The sequence below is a fragment of the Scyliorhinus canicula genome, chromosome 21 (genome assembly GCF_902713615.1).
Source record: "Scyliorhinus canicula chromosome 21, sScyCan1.1, whole genome shotgun sequence".
In the NCBI taxonomy this organism is placed as follows: domain Eukaryota; kingdom Metazoa; phylum Chordata; class Chondrichthyes; order Carcharhiniformes; family Scyliorhinidae; genus Scyliorhinus; species Scyliorhinus canicula.
In genome coordinates this window covers 6,064,801-6,077,344 of record NC_052166.1, presented here as the reverse complement: position 1 = coordinate 6,077,344, position 12,544 = coordinate 6,064,801, and the positions used below count along the sequence as shown (strand labels likewise).

Here is a 12,544-nt window from a genome sequence, read left to right as displayed (position 1 = left end):
GTGCAGTAGACTTAGCTTCTGATCCTCTGTCGTTTCGGCTGTGCTCGCTTCGGCCATGTAGGCCTTGAAGCACCGGATTCAGTGGGAGAAGATTTCTTTAGCCTCTGCATCCTGCGGGTTGAGTTCCAGGCGTCCAGGCTTGAGGGCCGATTCCATAATCGATCTTTACTGTTCTTAAGTCGATTAAATTGATGGAACCATCAATTCATCAGACACGTGTTTCCGAAGTGAATCTAGGCTTTAATCGACTTACTTCAGAGCCAGCCTGTTACCTGTTGATGAACTCGAAGTGACCCAGGCTGACTCTGGACACGGATACTTATACAGCTGCATTAGGGGGAGGAGTCGTGGGCGGAACCAAGGGTGGAACCAGTACAAGTTCCTCAGTGCTCCCAGCGCTACTCCCCCTAGTGGTAGGGTGGTGCTACTGCGCTTACAGTAACAGTGTGAATTATTATATACATTCATATATTACATTTACCACACCTGTCCTGGGAGTATTTGATGGGGACAGTGTAGAGGGAGCTTTACTCTGTATCTAACCCCGTGCTGTACCTGTCCTGGGAGTGTTTGATGGGGACAGTGCAGAGGGAGCTTTACTCTGTATCTAACCCCGTGCTGTACCTGTCCTGGGAGTGTTTGATGGGGACAGTGTAGAGGGAGCTTTACTCTGTATCTAACCCCGTGCTGTACCTGTCCTGGGAGTGTTTGATGGGGACAGTGTAGAGGAGCTTTACTCTGTATCTAACCCCGTGCTGTACCTGTCCTGGGAGTGTTTGATGGGGTCAGTGTAGAGGGAGCTTTACTCTGTATCTAACCCCGTGCTGTACCTGTCCTGGGAGTGATGGAAAGCAGAATTTTCTATCTCTTGATTCTAACACCCACCAGCTTCATCAGCAAAGAGCTGCGCACCCACAGAAAAATAGTGAGACATCACAGCTCTGCAAGCTGCTATTTCCTCAAATGCTTGAATAATTCATCGCTGGCGCTGATCACTGGAATCCAACACATCCCTCCCTCAACTGTCAACGAGAAGTTCGAGTGGTTTCCAACGTTCCTGGAGACGCACACACCTCTCCAATAACATTGCAACTCAGCTCATCAGCACCACCATTACATAACCCACAGCCTGCTCTCCTCACAGCACCAGGTCTCCGCACGTTCGAGAAGGTTCCAGCTACAGTCCGAGCTTCGGCGGTGCGTAGGAGGAGGGCTGTCACTCGGCCCCTCTAGCCCAGCAAGGCTTCGGGTGGGGGGCCCTTACGCTCAGTGATGTGTCAACAAATCTTTTATATACAAGTTTGGATTTTGACACAGGGAGCCGTCGCCAGAGTCCTGTCCGGCCACTGGGCGAAGGGGTAGTGGAGTCACACAGATCAGACCGGGCGGACTTGGACTCGAGCACCAGCTCCTCAGCCCATGGAGCTGGGGCCGGCACCCTTGTGGCAGTCAGGAGGTGGGTGGGCGACTATCTAACTGTCCACCCTGGAAATCCAGAACAACTGAGTATTCGCAGAGTAACTGTTCAGTGTACCTGACCATCTGTAACGTAACTAATCAGTCCCCAATGTAACTGATGATCCGCAGGGTAACTGACTGGTCCCTAGTGTAATTGACCGTTCCCAGTGTAACTGACCATCCCCATGGTAACTGATCAGTCCCCAGTGTAACTGACCATTCCCAATGTAACTAAGCGGTCCTGAGTGTAACTGACCATTCCCAAGGTTACTGACCATCTCCCGTGTAACTGACACTTGCAACTGGCCCTTCCACAGTGTAACTGGCCCATCCAGAGTGTAACTGGCCCGTCCAGAGTGTAACTGGCCCGTCCAGAGTGTAACTGGCCCGTCCACAGTGTAACTGGCCCGTCCACAGTGTAATTGACCAGTTACCAGTGTAACTGCAATCATGTCTAACTGACTGGCCTACTTCTGTCTCTATAACATTGCTCCCTAGGCTATCATTAAACGCACGCACACCCGAACTCGCACACACAGACAGTAACACACACACACACGCGTACCCAACTCACACACAGACAGTAACACACACACGCACGCACACCCGAACTCGCACACACACAGTAACACACACACACGCACACCCGAACTCGCACACACACAGTAACACACACACACGCACACCCGAACTCGCACACACACAGTAACACACACACACACACACCCGAACTCGCACACACACAGTAACACACCATCGCACACCCGAACTCGCACACACACAGTAACACACACACACGCGTACCCAACTCACACGCACACAGTAACACACACACGCACGCACACCCGAACTCGCACACACACAGTAACACACACACACGCACACCCGAACTCGCACACACACAGTAACACACCATCGCACACCCGAACTCGCACACACACACAGTAACACACACACACGCGTACCCAACTCACACACACACACACACAGTAACACACACACACGCACACCCGAACTCGCACACACACACAGTAACACACACACACGCGTACCCAACTCACACACACACACACACACACAGTAACACACACACACGCACACCCGAACTCGCACACACACACAGTAACACACACACACACACGCGTACCCAACTCACACACCTGCATACGTTAACCCCCCACCCCCCCGCCCGAATCTCGCGGCACACAGCCTGTAAATGCCAGGAGAGGCCTCCCCCGGGATTTCCGATAGCCGCAATGCTGCCTGAGACCTAACCAGATGGGCAGGACCCAGTCTCACACGGTTAAGTGGGTTATTAACCGTGCTGACACCTGATCCAACTAGCTGCTGGAATCAATCGGTCTCCCCAAGGAGAGCCCAGCCGGGCGTTGATTAGTACTGGTCCACACAATCACGGCGCCGAGGTCCCAGGTTCGATCCCGGCCCTGGGTCACTGTCCGTGTGGAGTTTGCACATTCTCCCCATGTCTACGTGGGTTTCGCCCCCACAACCCAAAGATGTGGATTGCTAAATTGCCCTTTAATTGGAAAAAATTAATTGGGTACTCTAAATTTTTTTTTTAAAGTACTAGTCCACACAGACTTGGACTAGGTGGAACTGGACCTGGGGGTTCTGCCAGGCCATTGGAGGGCCCTAGGTGATCAAGGACAGGGCAGCACCCTGGTTCTCCCCCTGGCACCCAGGCACCTTGGCATTGTCAGGCTGACACCTTGGCACTACCAGAGTGACAGTGCCCGAGTGTCATGGTGGCACTGCCAGGGGTCAGGGCCTGAGGGGGCTATGCCCATGAAAGGAGGTATGACATGTGTGGGGGGTGAAGGGCAGGTATGAAGGGGCTCCAGAAGGTTAGGGCGGGGAGCGGGTGAAGGTTGGAGGTCCTGAAAGGAGGGGGGATCATTAGGAAGGCCTAAAAATAGGGATGGGGACTCAGCAGCTCCATAGAAGGATGTCCCCAATTGCCAGGGGTTTGGTGGATATGGAGTAAAGTCCTTCTGTGAGGTTGTGGAGAGGGGGGGGGGGGGGGGGGGGAACACTGCCCGTGGGGAGAGAGAGAGAGAGACCCCCAAGCTCACTCAGAGATCGGGGCACCCTTTCAGAATGATGGCCTGATCTCTGAGGAGCCAGTCTCACCGGCATGTCCACGTGCACCCAACTCACACACAATGCACACGATTGACACCCAACTCACACACAATGCACAGAATTGACACACAACTCACACACAATGCACAGAATTGACACACAACTCACACACAATGCACACAATTGACACACAGCACACACGCAATGCACACAATTGACACACAGCACACATGCAATGCACACAATTGACACATAACTCACACACATGACTCACACACTAACGCAACTCGCACAAGCAACTCACACATGCACGCATGGGATTCACACACAAGGACTAATCCCTAACCCCTCACATATCCCTTACCCCCCTCCCCCCACCCACACTGCACACACACACACATTTAATTTGGTCTGTCTGTCTCTCCCCTGAGGGACATTTCTCCCTGATTTACTGATTGGATGCCCTGCAGGTACTTGCAGCTTCATTTCTCAAATGAATTATTTTCCTCGAGACCTTCCAGTAATGAAACAGAGCCTGTCGATAAATCAGGGCCCGGAGACGAGAGAGCCTGTCAGCCTCGATAAGAGCCGGTGATGGATGGATGGGTGACAGGCTGTCCGTCGCATCCCTCACCTGAAGACAGCCCAACCCTTCCCCCACCCCAGTAGTCTGACCTCCATCTACAGCAGCAGGACAGCAGGTACAGTAAGCCTCACAATACAAGGCCGACTCAAAGCGTCTCAGAGACCCAGACTCCATTGCAACAGGCCTAATCAGACGTTACTGTGTCAGTCCTCAGGCTCGTATCGCACGGCACCGCAGGGCACATTGTAGGAGTCCTTCCTGTCTATTTCCTTTGTTCCAATTTATTTTACGGACCGTGGACCCGTAATCAGAATGCGCCTTTAAGAGGAAGGGTGCTTGCCAGGAAACAGTGCGCCCAGGCTTTGTGCTTGGAAGAGGAGAAGTGAGACTCCTCAGCACTGAGTGGATCTTAGCAACCGGTTGTGGAGGGTCTCGGTTCAATTGGTAAAGTGGCAACCAGCAGGTTGGTCAGGGACAGTGTTCTGATGACAACGGTCAGTGATTGGTTCTTGCGTGATCATTTCTGAGAGAACTGAGCAGAAGTGCCTCGACCGTGGATCTCGATCTCTCTCTCTCGCTCGCGTTCTCCCTCTCTCTGCTCACCAATCTGAAAGAACAGCTCTCTTGTTTTGAAAGCAGTGAGTACCAGCAGTGAGTGCCTGGTGCATGTTGATTCTGCAGAGAAGGTCGACAACCTAGCCAGAGAAAATCATCTCAAGCCTAGAAGAAAGAAGTACCAAGACGAAAGCTTGAACTTCAGAAAGACATTAACTGGAAACCATCCCAGTGCACCTGAGATCCTGATCCTTTTAGTCCTATTTTCTTTCCCCTTCCACCCCTTTCCCCCTCTGTGTTGTTTGTACAGTAAGAAGTCTTACAACACCAGGTTAAAAGTCCAACAGGTTTGTTTCAAACACGAGCTTTCGGAGCGCTGCTCCTTCCTCAGGTGTTGTTTGTGTGTGTGAGAATAGAGAGTGGGGCTAGTTAGGAAGGGGGGGTTGGGAAAGGGGTAGTAGATTGTTGGTTACATTTTTCTGTCCGTTTTATTATAATACCGTATATAATAAAAATGTTACTTGTGTTGCAAAGTTACAAACCTGGTGACTGTGTTTATCGGGATCAGCCAAGGATCTTAGATATTTAAAATAAAATCTAATTTCAGCTGTGTTGCCACTCCAAGTGGTACTGGAATTAGCTGCACGCTAGCCCAGGGGGTTGTGACAACGAGATCACTGCGCCATCTGTAGTTTTACACTTTTCAATACAAACCAAAAAACAATCCATTGAAAAAAATGTGGGGAGTGAAGGGGGAGGGAAGTGTACAAGGGGAGGCGTGACAGTTCCCTGGTGGGGGAGTGGGGGGCTGTAACTAAAACTAAAAGCCTGAAAGGTTATTCAACTAACTGCACCAAAATGTTGTTCCCTGAAAGGGAGAGTGCAGGGTGTAATAATGCACCCCAATCACCAAGGTGCCCACTGGGTACGGAAGACCTAGAAAGCGCGCCGGTGGACACGGAGTACTTTGTCTCCAAGACAACCAGCCCGTAACCGTGCCTGCGACACTCAGGTCTGATGGCATCCTTGGGTGGATGCTGCCTGGGCCAGTTGATGTCCTCCTTGGCCAACTCCAGATCTGGCAAATGAGGAGGCCCTCTTCCCTCACCCCAACCCCTCCCCACTCCGCACCAGGGGTGCCGTCCATGGTTTAGAGCCAGGTCAAGGTCCAGCGTTTTGAGTACATTTTGTATCTACTGCTCCCCTGCAAAAGAGATAAGCTGGCAACATGGACGACCCTCAGCTTTATCTCTGCGGTCATAATTACAGACCCTTTGAAATGAAACGAAAATTGCTTATTATCACAAGAAGGCTTCAAGTGAAGTTACTGTGAAAAGCCCCTAGTCGCCACATTCCGGTGCCTGTTCGGGGAGGCTGGTAAGCGAATTGAACCATGCTGCTGGCCTGCCTTGGTCTGCTTTAAAAGCTGGCGATTTAGCCATTTAGCTATTTTTATTCCTGTACACCAATCCCATCAGGTGGCACGGTGGGTTAGCACCACTGCCTCACAGCACAACCTCTGGTGACTGTGTTTGTGGAGTTTGCACACGTCACCCGTACCCCCTCCGGATGTCTGCGTGGGTTTCCTACGGGTGCTACGGTTTCCTCCTGCAGTCCAACGACGGGTACATTAGGTGGATTGACCGTGCTAAATAGCTCCTTAGTGTCCAAAGATGAGGTGGGGGTTATAGGGATAGTGCAGGGGGAGTGGGCCGGGGTAGAGTGCTCTTTCAGAGGGTTGGTGCAGACTCAATAGGTCGAACTCCACGTTCTGCACAGTAGGGTTCGTGTGATGGCGGTAAATGGGCAGCATGTCCAACTCAACCTTCACACATCCTGGTGCTAACACAGAACCTACTCTTTGACCTGATCGTGAAATACCAGAACTCTCCTGGAATACACTTTTCCCAGAACGTCCAGAGCCTCCAATGTCCACAGCACCTTGCAGTTGGTCACCCAATGCAGAGCCTGGCTGATAAGTGGGTAAGTAACATTTCTGTCACAAAAATGTCAGGCAACGATCATCTCTAACAAGAGAGAATCGAACCATCTCCTCTTGACATTCAATAACATTACCATCACTGAATCCCCCACAATCAACATTACCATTGATCAGAAACTGAACTGGACCCAGCCATAAAAATACTGTGGCTATCAGGTTAGAGGCTGGGAATCCTGCGGAGAGTAACTCACCTCCTGACTCCCCCCAAAGCCTGTCCACCATCTACAAGGACACAAGTCAGGAGTGTGATGGAAGTTACTGTCCATGTAGAGTTTGCACATTCTTGCCGTGCCTGAGTAGGTCTTACCCCCACAACCCAAAGATGTGCAGGATAATTTGCCCTTTAATTGGAAAAAAAAGGAGATCGATGGAATACTGTCCCGCTCGTCTGGATGAGCGCGGCTCCAACAACACTCGAGAAGTTCAACAACATCCAGGACAAAGCAGCCCCCTTCCCCGTTTGATCGACTCACGAACCCCCACCTTCAACATCCACTCCCTCCACCCACCGACGCACAGCGGCAGCCGTGTGTGCCGTTGACAAGATGCACGGCAGCCACTCGCCCAAGGCTCCTTCGACAGCTCCGCCCAAACCCACCACCTCCACCCCCTAGAAGGACAAGGGCAGCAGACACCACGGGAAACACCCACCGCCTGTAAGTCTTCCACCATCGCCCACACACACATACCATCCTGACTTAGAAATGTATCGGCCGTTCCTTCACGGTCACTGGGTCAGAATCCTGGAACTCCCTGCCTAACAGCACAGTGGATGCACCTACACCACACGGGGACTGCAGCGGTTTAAGATAGCCGCTCACCCACCAACTTCTTGAGGGGCAATTAGGGACGGGGAATAAATGCTGGGCCCAGCCAGTAACACTCCACATCCCCCGTGGAAGAATTTTTAAAAGCGGTGTCTGCGCAAACCCCGGCTTTGCCACTGGGTGGTGAAACCTGAAGGGGCACAACACGCTACGAGCAACGACAAACCGCACGATAAAAATATCCCTTTTCTAATCCCCAGCACTGAGCGGAAGATCGCCCACAAACCATGTCACAGCATCACCCCCACATAAATAGATCAACCTTTGACCTCCAGAGCATTGCGTCCAATGCAATTGACACTTACCGCGACAGGTGGCAGCTCCCCCCCCCCCCCCCCCCACCACCTTCGCGAAGAACAAATGGCAACATCGTGTGCGGGACTCCCTCTCTCACAGCACTGTGGGTGTACCTACACCACATGGGGACTGCAGCGATGAATGCGTGGCTTGAGAGATGGTGCAGGAGGGAGGCATTCTGATCTTTGGGACATTGGAACCGGTTCTGGGAGAGGTGGGGCCATTACAAATCGGACGGTCTACACCTGGGCAGGACTGGAACCAATGTCCTGGGGGGGTTGTTTGCTAGTGCTGTTGGGGAGGGTTTAAACTAATGTGGCAGGGGATGGGAACCAATGCAGGAAGTCAGAGGGCACAAGGACAGAAACAAAAGTCAGTTAGGAGAAAAGTGGACGGCAGAGAAACAGGTTGAACTGCATTTATTTCAATGCAAGAGGCCTAACGGGCAAGGCAGATGAACTCAGGGATGGCTGGGTACATGGGACTGGGATATTATAGCTATTACTGAAACATGGCTAAAGGAGGGGCAGGACTGGCAGCTCAATGTTCCGCAGTACAGATGCCACAGGAAAGTTAGATCAGGAGATAGGAGAGGAGGGGAGTTGCATTTTTGATTAGGGACAGTATCACGGCAGTACAGAGAGGATATATCCAAGGGTTCGCCCATTGAGTCTATATGGGTAGAACTGAAAAATAAGAAGGGTGAGGTCACTTTGATCGGACTCTACTTACGGCCCCAAATAGTCAGCGGGAAATCGAGAAGCAAATATTGAAAGAGATTACAGATAGCTGCCAGAAAAATAAGGTGGTAATATTGGGGACTTTAACTTCCCCAACATTAACTGGGACAGCCGTAACTCTGTGGGTTTGGATGGAGAGAAATTTGTCGAGTGCGTTCAGGAAGAATTCCTCATTCAATATGTGGATTGCCCGACTAGAGATAGCACAAAACTTGATCTCCTCTTGACGAATAAGGAAGTGCAGGTGACGGAAGTGTTAGTGAGAGGTCACTTTGGGACCAGTGACCATCATTCCATTGGTTTTAAGATAGCTATGGAGAATGATAGTTCTGGCCCAGAAGGGGAAATAAAAAGTGATGTTTTGAGGAGGGTACATGTTACAGAGGAGGTGCTGGAGGTATTAAAGTGGATCAAGATAGATAAATCCCGGGAAACTCTTGGCGGGAGGCGGCGGAAACTCAGCAGGACGATGACCACCTCGCAGAAGCACCGGGACTTTGTGGCAGAGCCCATGGGGGAGAAGTCGGTGAAGTGCTTAGCGGGAATCGGCGACGCCCTCGGTGGAAGGCTGGAGGACCAGGGATTTGACCGGGCATACGTGGTGCTCGGGCAGTTCCTGGTGCTGAGGAAGAACGAGGATCTCTTCAAAGAATGGCTGAAGGACACGTGCCGTGCTAACGCCAAGCAATGCAACGACTGTCACACCTGCCTGCGCGAGTGGTGTGACGCGTTCCTGTGAAGCTCCTGTGGGCATCCCCCCCCCCCCCCCCTTGTAGTTTTATCGATCTTAAAATAACGTTAAATTATCTGATGTTGCTTGACGTCCCCGCGGTTTCCCCCCCCCCCACCAACCAGAGCTCTTTACTCTCCCTCTCGCCCAATCTCCGGCTTCCGAAAGTGTGGCCACATCACCGAGAGGGAGAGACGACTGTGAATCCGCCCCCACCCGGGGGGACAACTGACCCAGCCACACACACTGAGACGAAACGAGGCCGACCTCTTCCTCGTGACATTAATTGTTTTTAAATTCATCCCCCCCCCCCCCCCTTCCGGATCTTGTTCTCCTCGTGTTTTACATAGTGGCGAGATTCTGTCCGCTGCGGAAGCCGGTTATTAAATTTTATATAATAAAAACATATTAGTGTCTTAAAAAAAAAAAAAAAAAAGATAGATAAATCCCCGGGACCTGATGAAATGTATCCTAGCACCTTGTTGGAGGCCAGGGAGGACATTGCCAGCCCTCTAGCTGAGGTATTTGAATCATCGACAGCCACAGGAGAGGTGCCTGAAGATTGGAGGATAGTAAACGTTGTGCCCTTGTTTAAGAAGGGCTGTAGGGATACGCCTGGGAACTACAGACCCGTGAGCCGTACTTCTGTAGTGGGCAAGTTGTGAGAAGGTATTCTGAGGGACAGGATCTACCGGCATTTAGACAGCCCAGGGCTAATTAGGGAAAGTCAGTATAGCTTTGTAAGGGGAAAGCCATGTCTCACCAATTTGATTGAGTTTTTTGAAGGGGTACCCAAGAAGGTAGATGAGGGAAGTCCGGTCGACGTAGTCTACATGGACTTTAGCAAGGCCTTTCACAAGGTACTGCATGGTAGGTTGTTGCAAAAGGTTAAATCTCATGGAACCCAGGGTGAGGTAGCCAATTGGATACAAAATTGGCTTGGTGACCGAAGCCAAAGGGCGGTTGTGGAGGGTGGTTTTTCAAGCTGGAGGCCTGTGATCAGCGGTGTGCATCATGGATCAGTGCTGGGTCCACTGTTATTTGTGATATATATTAATGATTGGATGTGAATTTAGGAGGCATGGTTAGTGTGTTTGCAGATGACACCAAGGTTGGTGGCATACTGGACAGTGAAGAAGGTTATACAAGATTGCAACAGAATCTTGACCAATTGGGCCAGTGGGCTGATGAATGGCAGATGGAGTTTAATTTGGATAAATGCGAGGTGATGCATTTTGGTAGATCAAATCAGAGCAGGTCCTACAGGTGGACAGGGTGGTTAAGAAGGTATTCAGCATGCTAGGTTTTATTGGTCAGAATATTGAATACAGGGGCAGCACGGTGGCGCAGTGGTTAGCACTGCTGTCTCACAGCACCGAGGTCCCAGGTTTGATCCTGACTATGGGTCACTGTCCGTTGGGAGTTTGCACATTCTCCCCATGTTTACGTGGATTTCGCACCCACAACCCAAAGATGTGCAAGGTAGGTGGATTGGCCACGCTAAATTGCCCCTTAATTGGAAAAAATGAATTGGGCACTCTAAATTTATAAAAAAAGAATATTGAATACAAGAGTTGGGACGTCATGTTGAAGTTGTACAAGACATTGGTAAGATCACACATGGAATACGGTGTTCAGTTCTGGTCACCCTATTACAGGAAGAGAAAGAATGCAGAAGAGATTTATGAGGATGCCGCCAGGACTTGATGGTCTGAGTTATAAGGAGAGGCTGGATAGGCTGGGACTTTTTCCCCTGGTGCGTAGGAGGCTTAGGGGTGATCTTATAGAGGTCTATAAAATAATGAAGAGCGCAGATAAGGTAGATAGTCAAAATCTTTTCGCAAAGGTAGAGGAGTCTAGAACTAGAGGGTATAGGTTTAAGGTGAGAGGGGAGAGATACAAAAGAGAACAGAGGGGATATTTCTTCACACAGAGGGTGGTGAGCATCTGGAACGGGCTGCCAGAGGCCGTGGTAGAGTCGAGGATGATTTTATCCTTTAAAAAGCAGTCAGACAGTTACATGGGCAGGGTGGGTATAGAGGGATATGGGCCAAATGCGGGCAATTGGGACTATCTTAGTGATAGAAACTGGACAGCATGGACAAGCTGGGCCGAAGGGCCTGTTTCCAGCTGTAAACATCTATGACTCTATGACTCTACCGCTTTAAGAGGGACGGAGAGGGTGGCAGAGATATCGGGAGGTGGGCAGGAGGGGTTGGGACAGATATATCTAGTTCAGGAGGCCTCAGCCCTCCCGACGCCAGCAGGGATAAACGATTCATCGCCAATGGTTCTGAAGCAAGGGTGTACATCCAACGCGGGCCGTCAACCATAGTAACATTCAGAATGGCCAACACCATTGTAACCCTGCCCCCACCCACAGCCCCCCAATCCCGTTCACCACCATCTACCCCCACGCCTCCTCCCGTGGAAAGGCACACCCAGAGAGCAGGCCCGACCTTGAAAGAGAAGAGATCGCCTCACGACAACCCCTACCGCGCACAAGCGAGTTTCACATGCCAATTGACCCCACCCCTCCCCACCGCAACGCCTTCGAGCTGGACGCAGAGAGAGAGAGAGTGAGAGAGGGAGATAGAAAAGGAAAACAAAGAATAATTACAGACCTGATAGTCCTGGAGTTCTCAGATTCAAGCCTGGACAGAGAGATAGAATGAGAGAGAGGAGAGACAGAATTAATATCACAAATGCTTCACACGTTCACTGGCACTCCCTCATGCACCTCCCTCACACCGCGCTGTACCTCCCTCACACCGCACTGTACCTCCCTCACACCGCGCTGTACCTCCCTCACACCGCACTGTACCTCCCTCACACCGCGCTGTACCTCCCTCACACCGCACTGTACCTCCCTCACACCGTGCTGTACCTCCCTCACACTGCACTGTACCTCCCTCACACCGCGCTGTACCTCCCTCACACCGCACTGTACCTCCCTCACACCGCGCTGTACCTCCCTCACACACCTCCCTCACACCGCGCTGTACCTCCCTCACACCGCGCTGTACCTCCCTCACACACCTCCCTCACACCGCGCTGTACCACCCTCACACTGCGCTGTACCTCCCTCACACCACGCTGTACCTCCCTCACACCGCGCTGTACCTCCCTCACACCGCGCTGTACCTCCCTCACACCGCACTGTACCTCCCTCACACCGCGCTGTACCTCCCTCACACACCTCCCTCACACCGCGCTGTACCTCCCTCACACCGCGCTGTACCTCCC

The 12,544-nt window shown here is 51.6% G+C and overlaps 1 protein-coding gene and 1 long non-coding RNA gene across 2 annotated transcripts in view; one reads left to right on the top strand and one right to left on the bottom strand.

Annotated features, from left to right (window-relative positions):
• LOC119955624 overlaps nt 1–11,955 on the bottom strand; it is a 127,471-nt gene extending 115,516 nt beyond the window's left edge. Inside the window, exon 1 of the long non-coding RNA XR_005458505.1 lies at nt 11,923–11,955. This is a non-coding gene — a long non-coding RNA (uncharacterized LOC119955624). The remainder of the gene's footprint in view (nt 1–11,922) is intronic.
• Nucleotides 8,998–9,538, top strand: LOC119955622 (barrier-to-autointegration factor-like). The gene has a single exon (XM_038782023.1). The coding sequence runs from the start codon at nt 9,038–9,040 to the stop codon at nt 9,305–9,307; it is 270 nt and encodes an 89-aa protein (XP_038637951.1). The 5' UTR covers nt 8,998–9,037; the 3' UTR covers nt 9,308–9,538.
• Nucleotides 11,956–12,544: the final 589 nt, after the last annotated feature.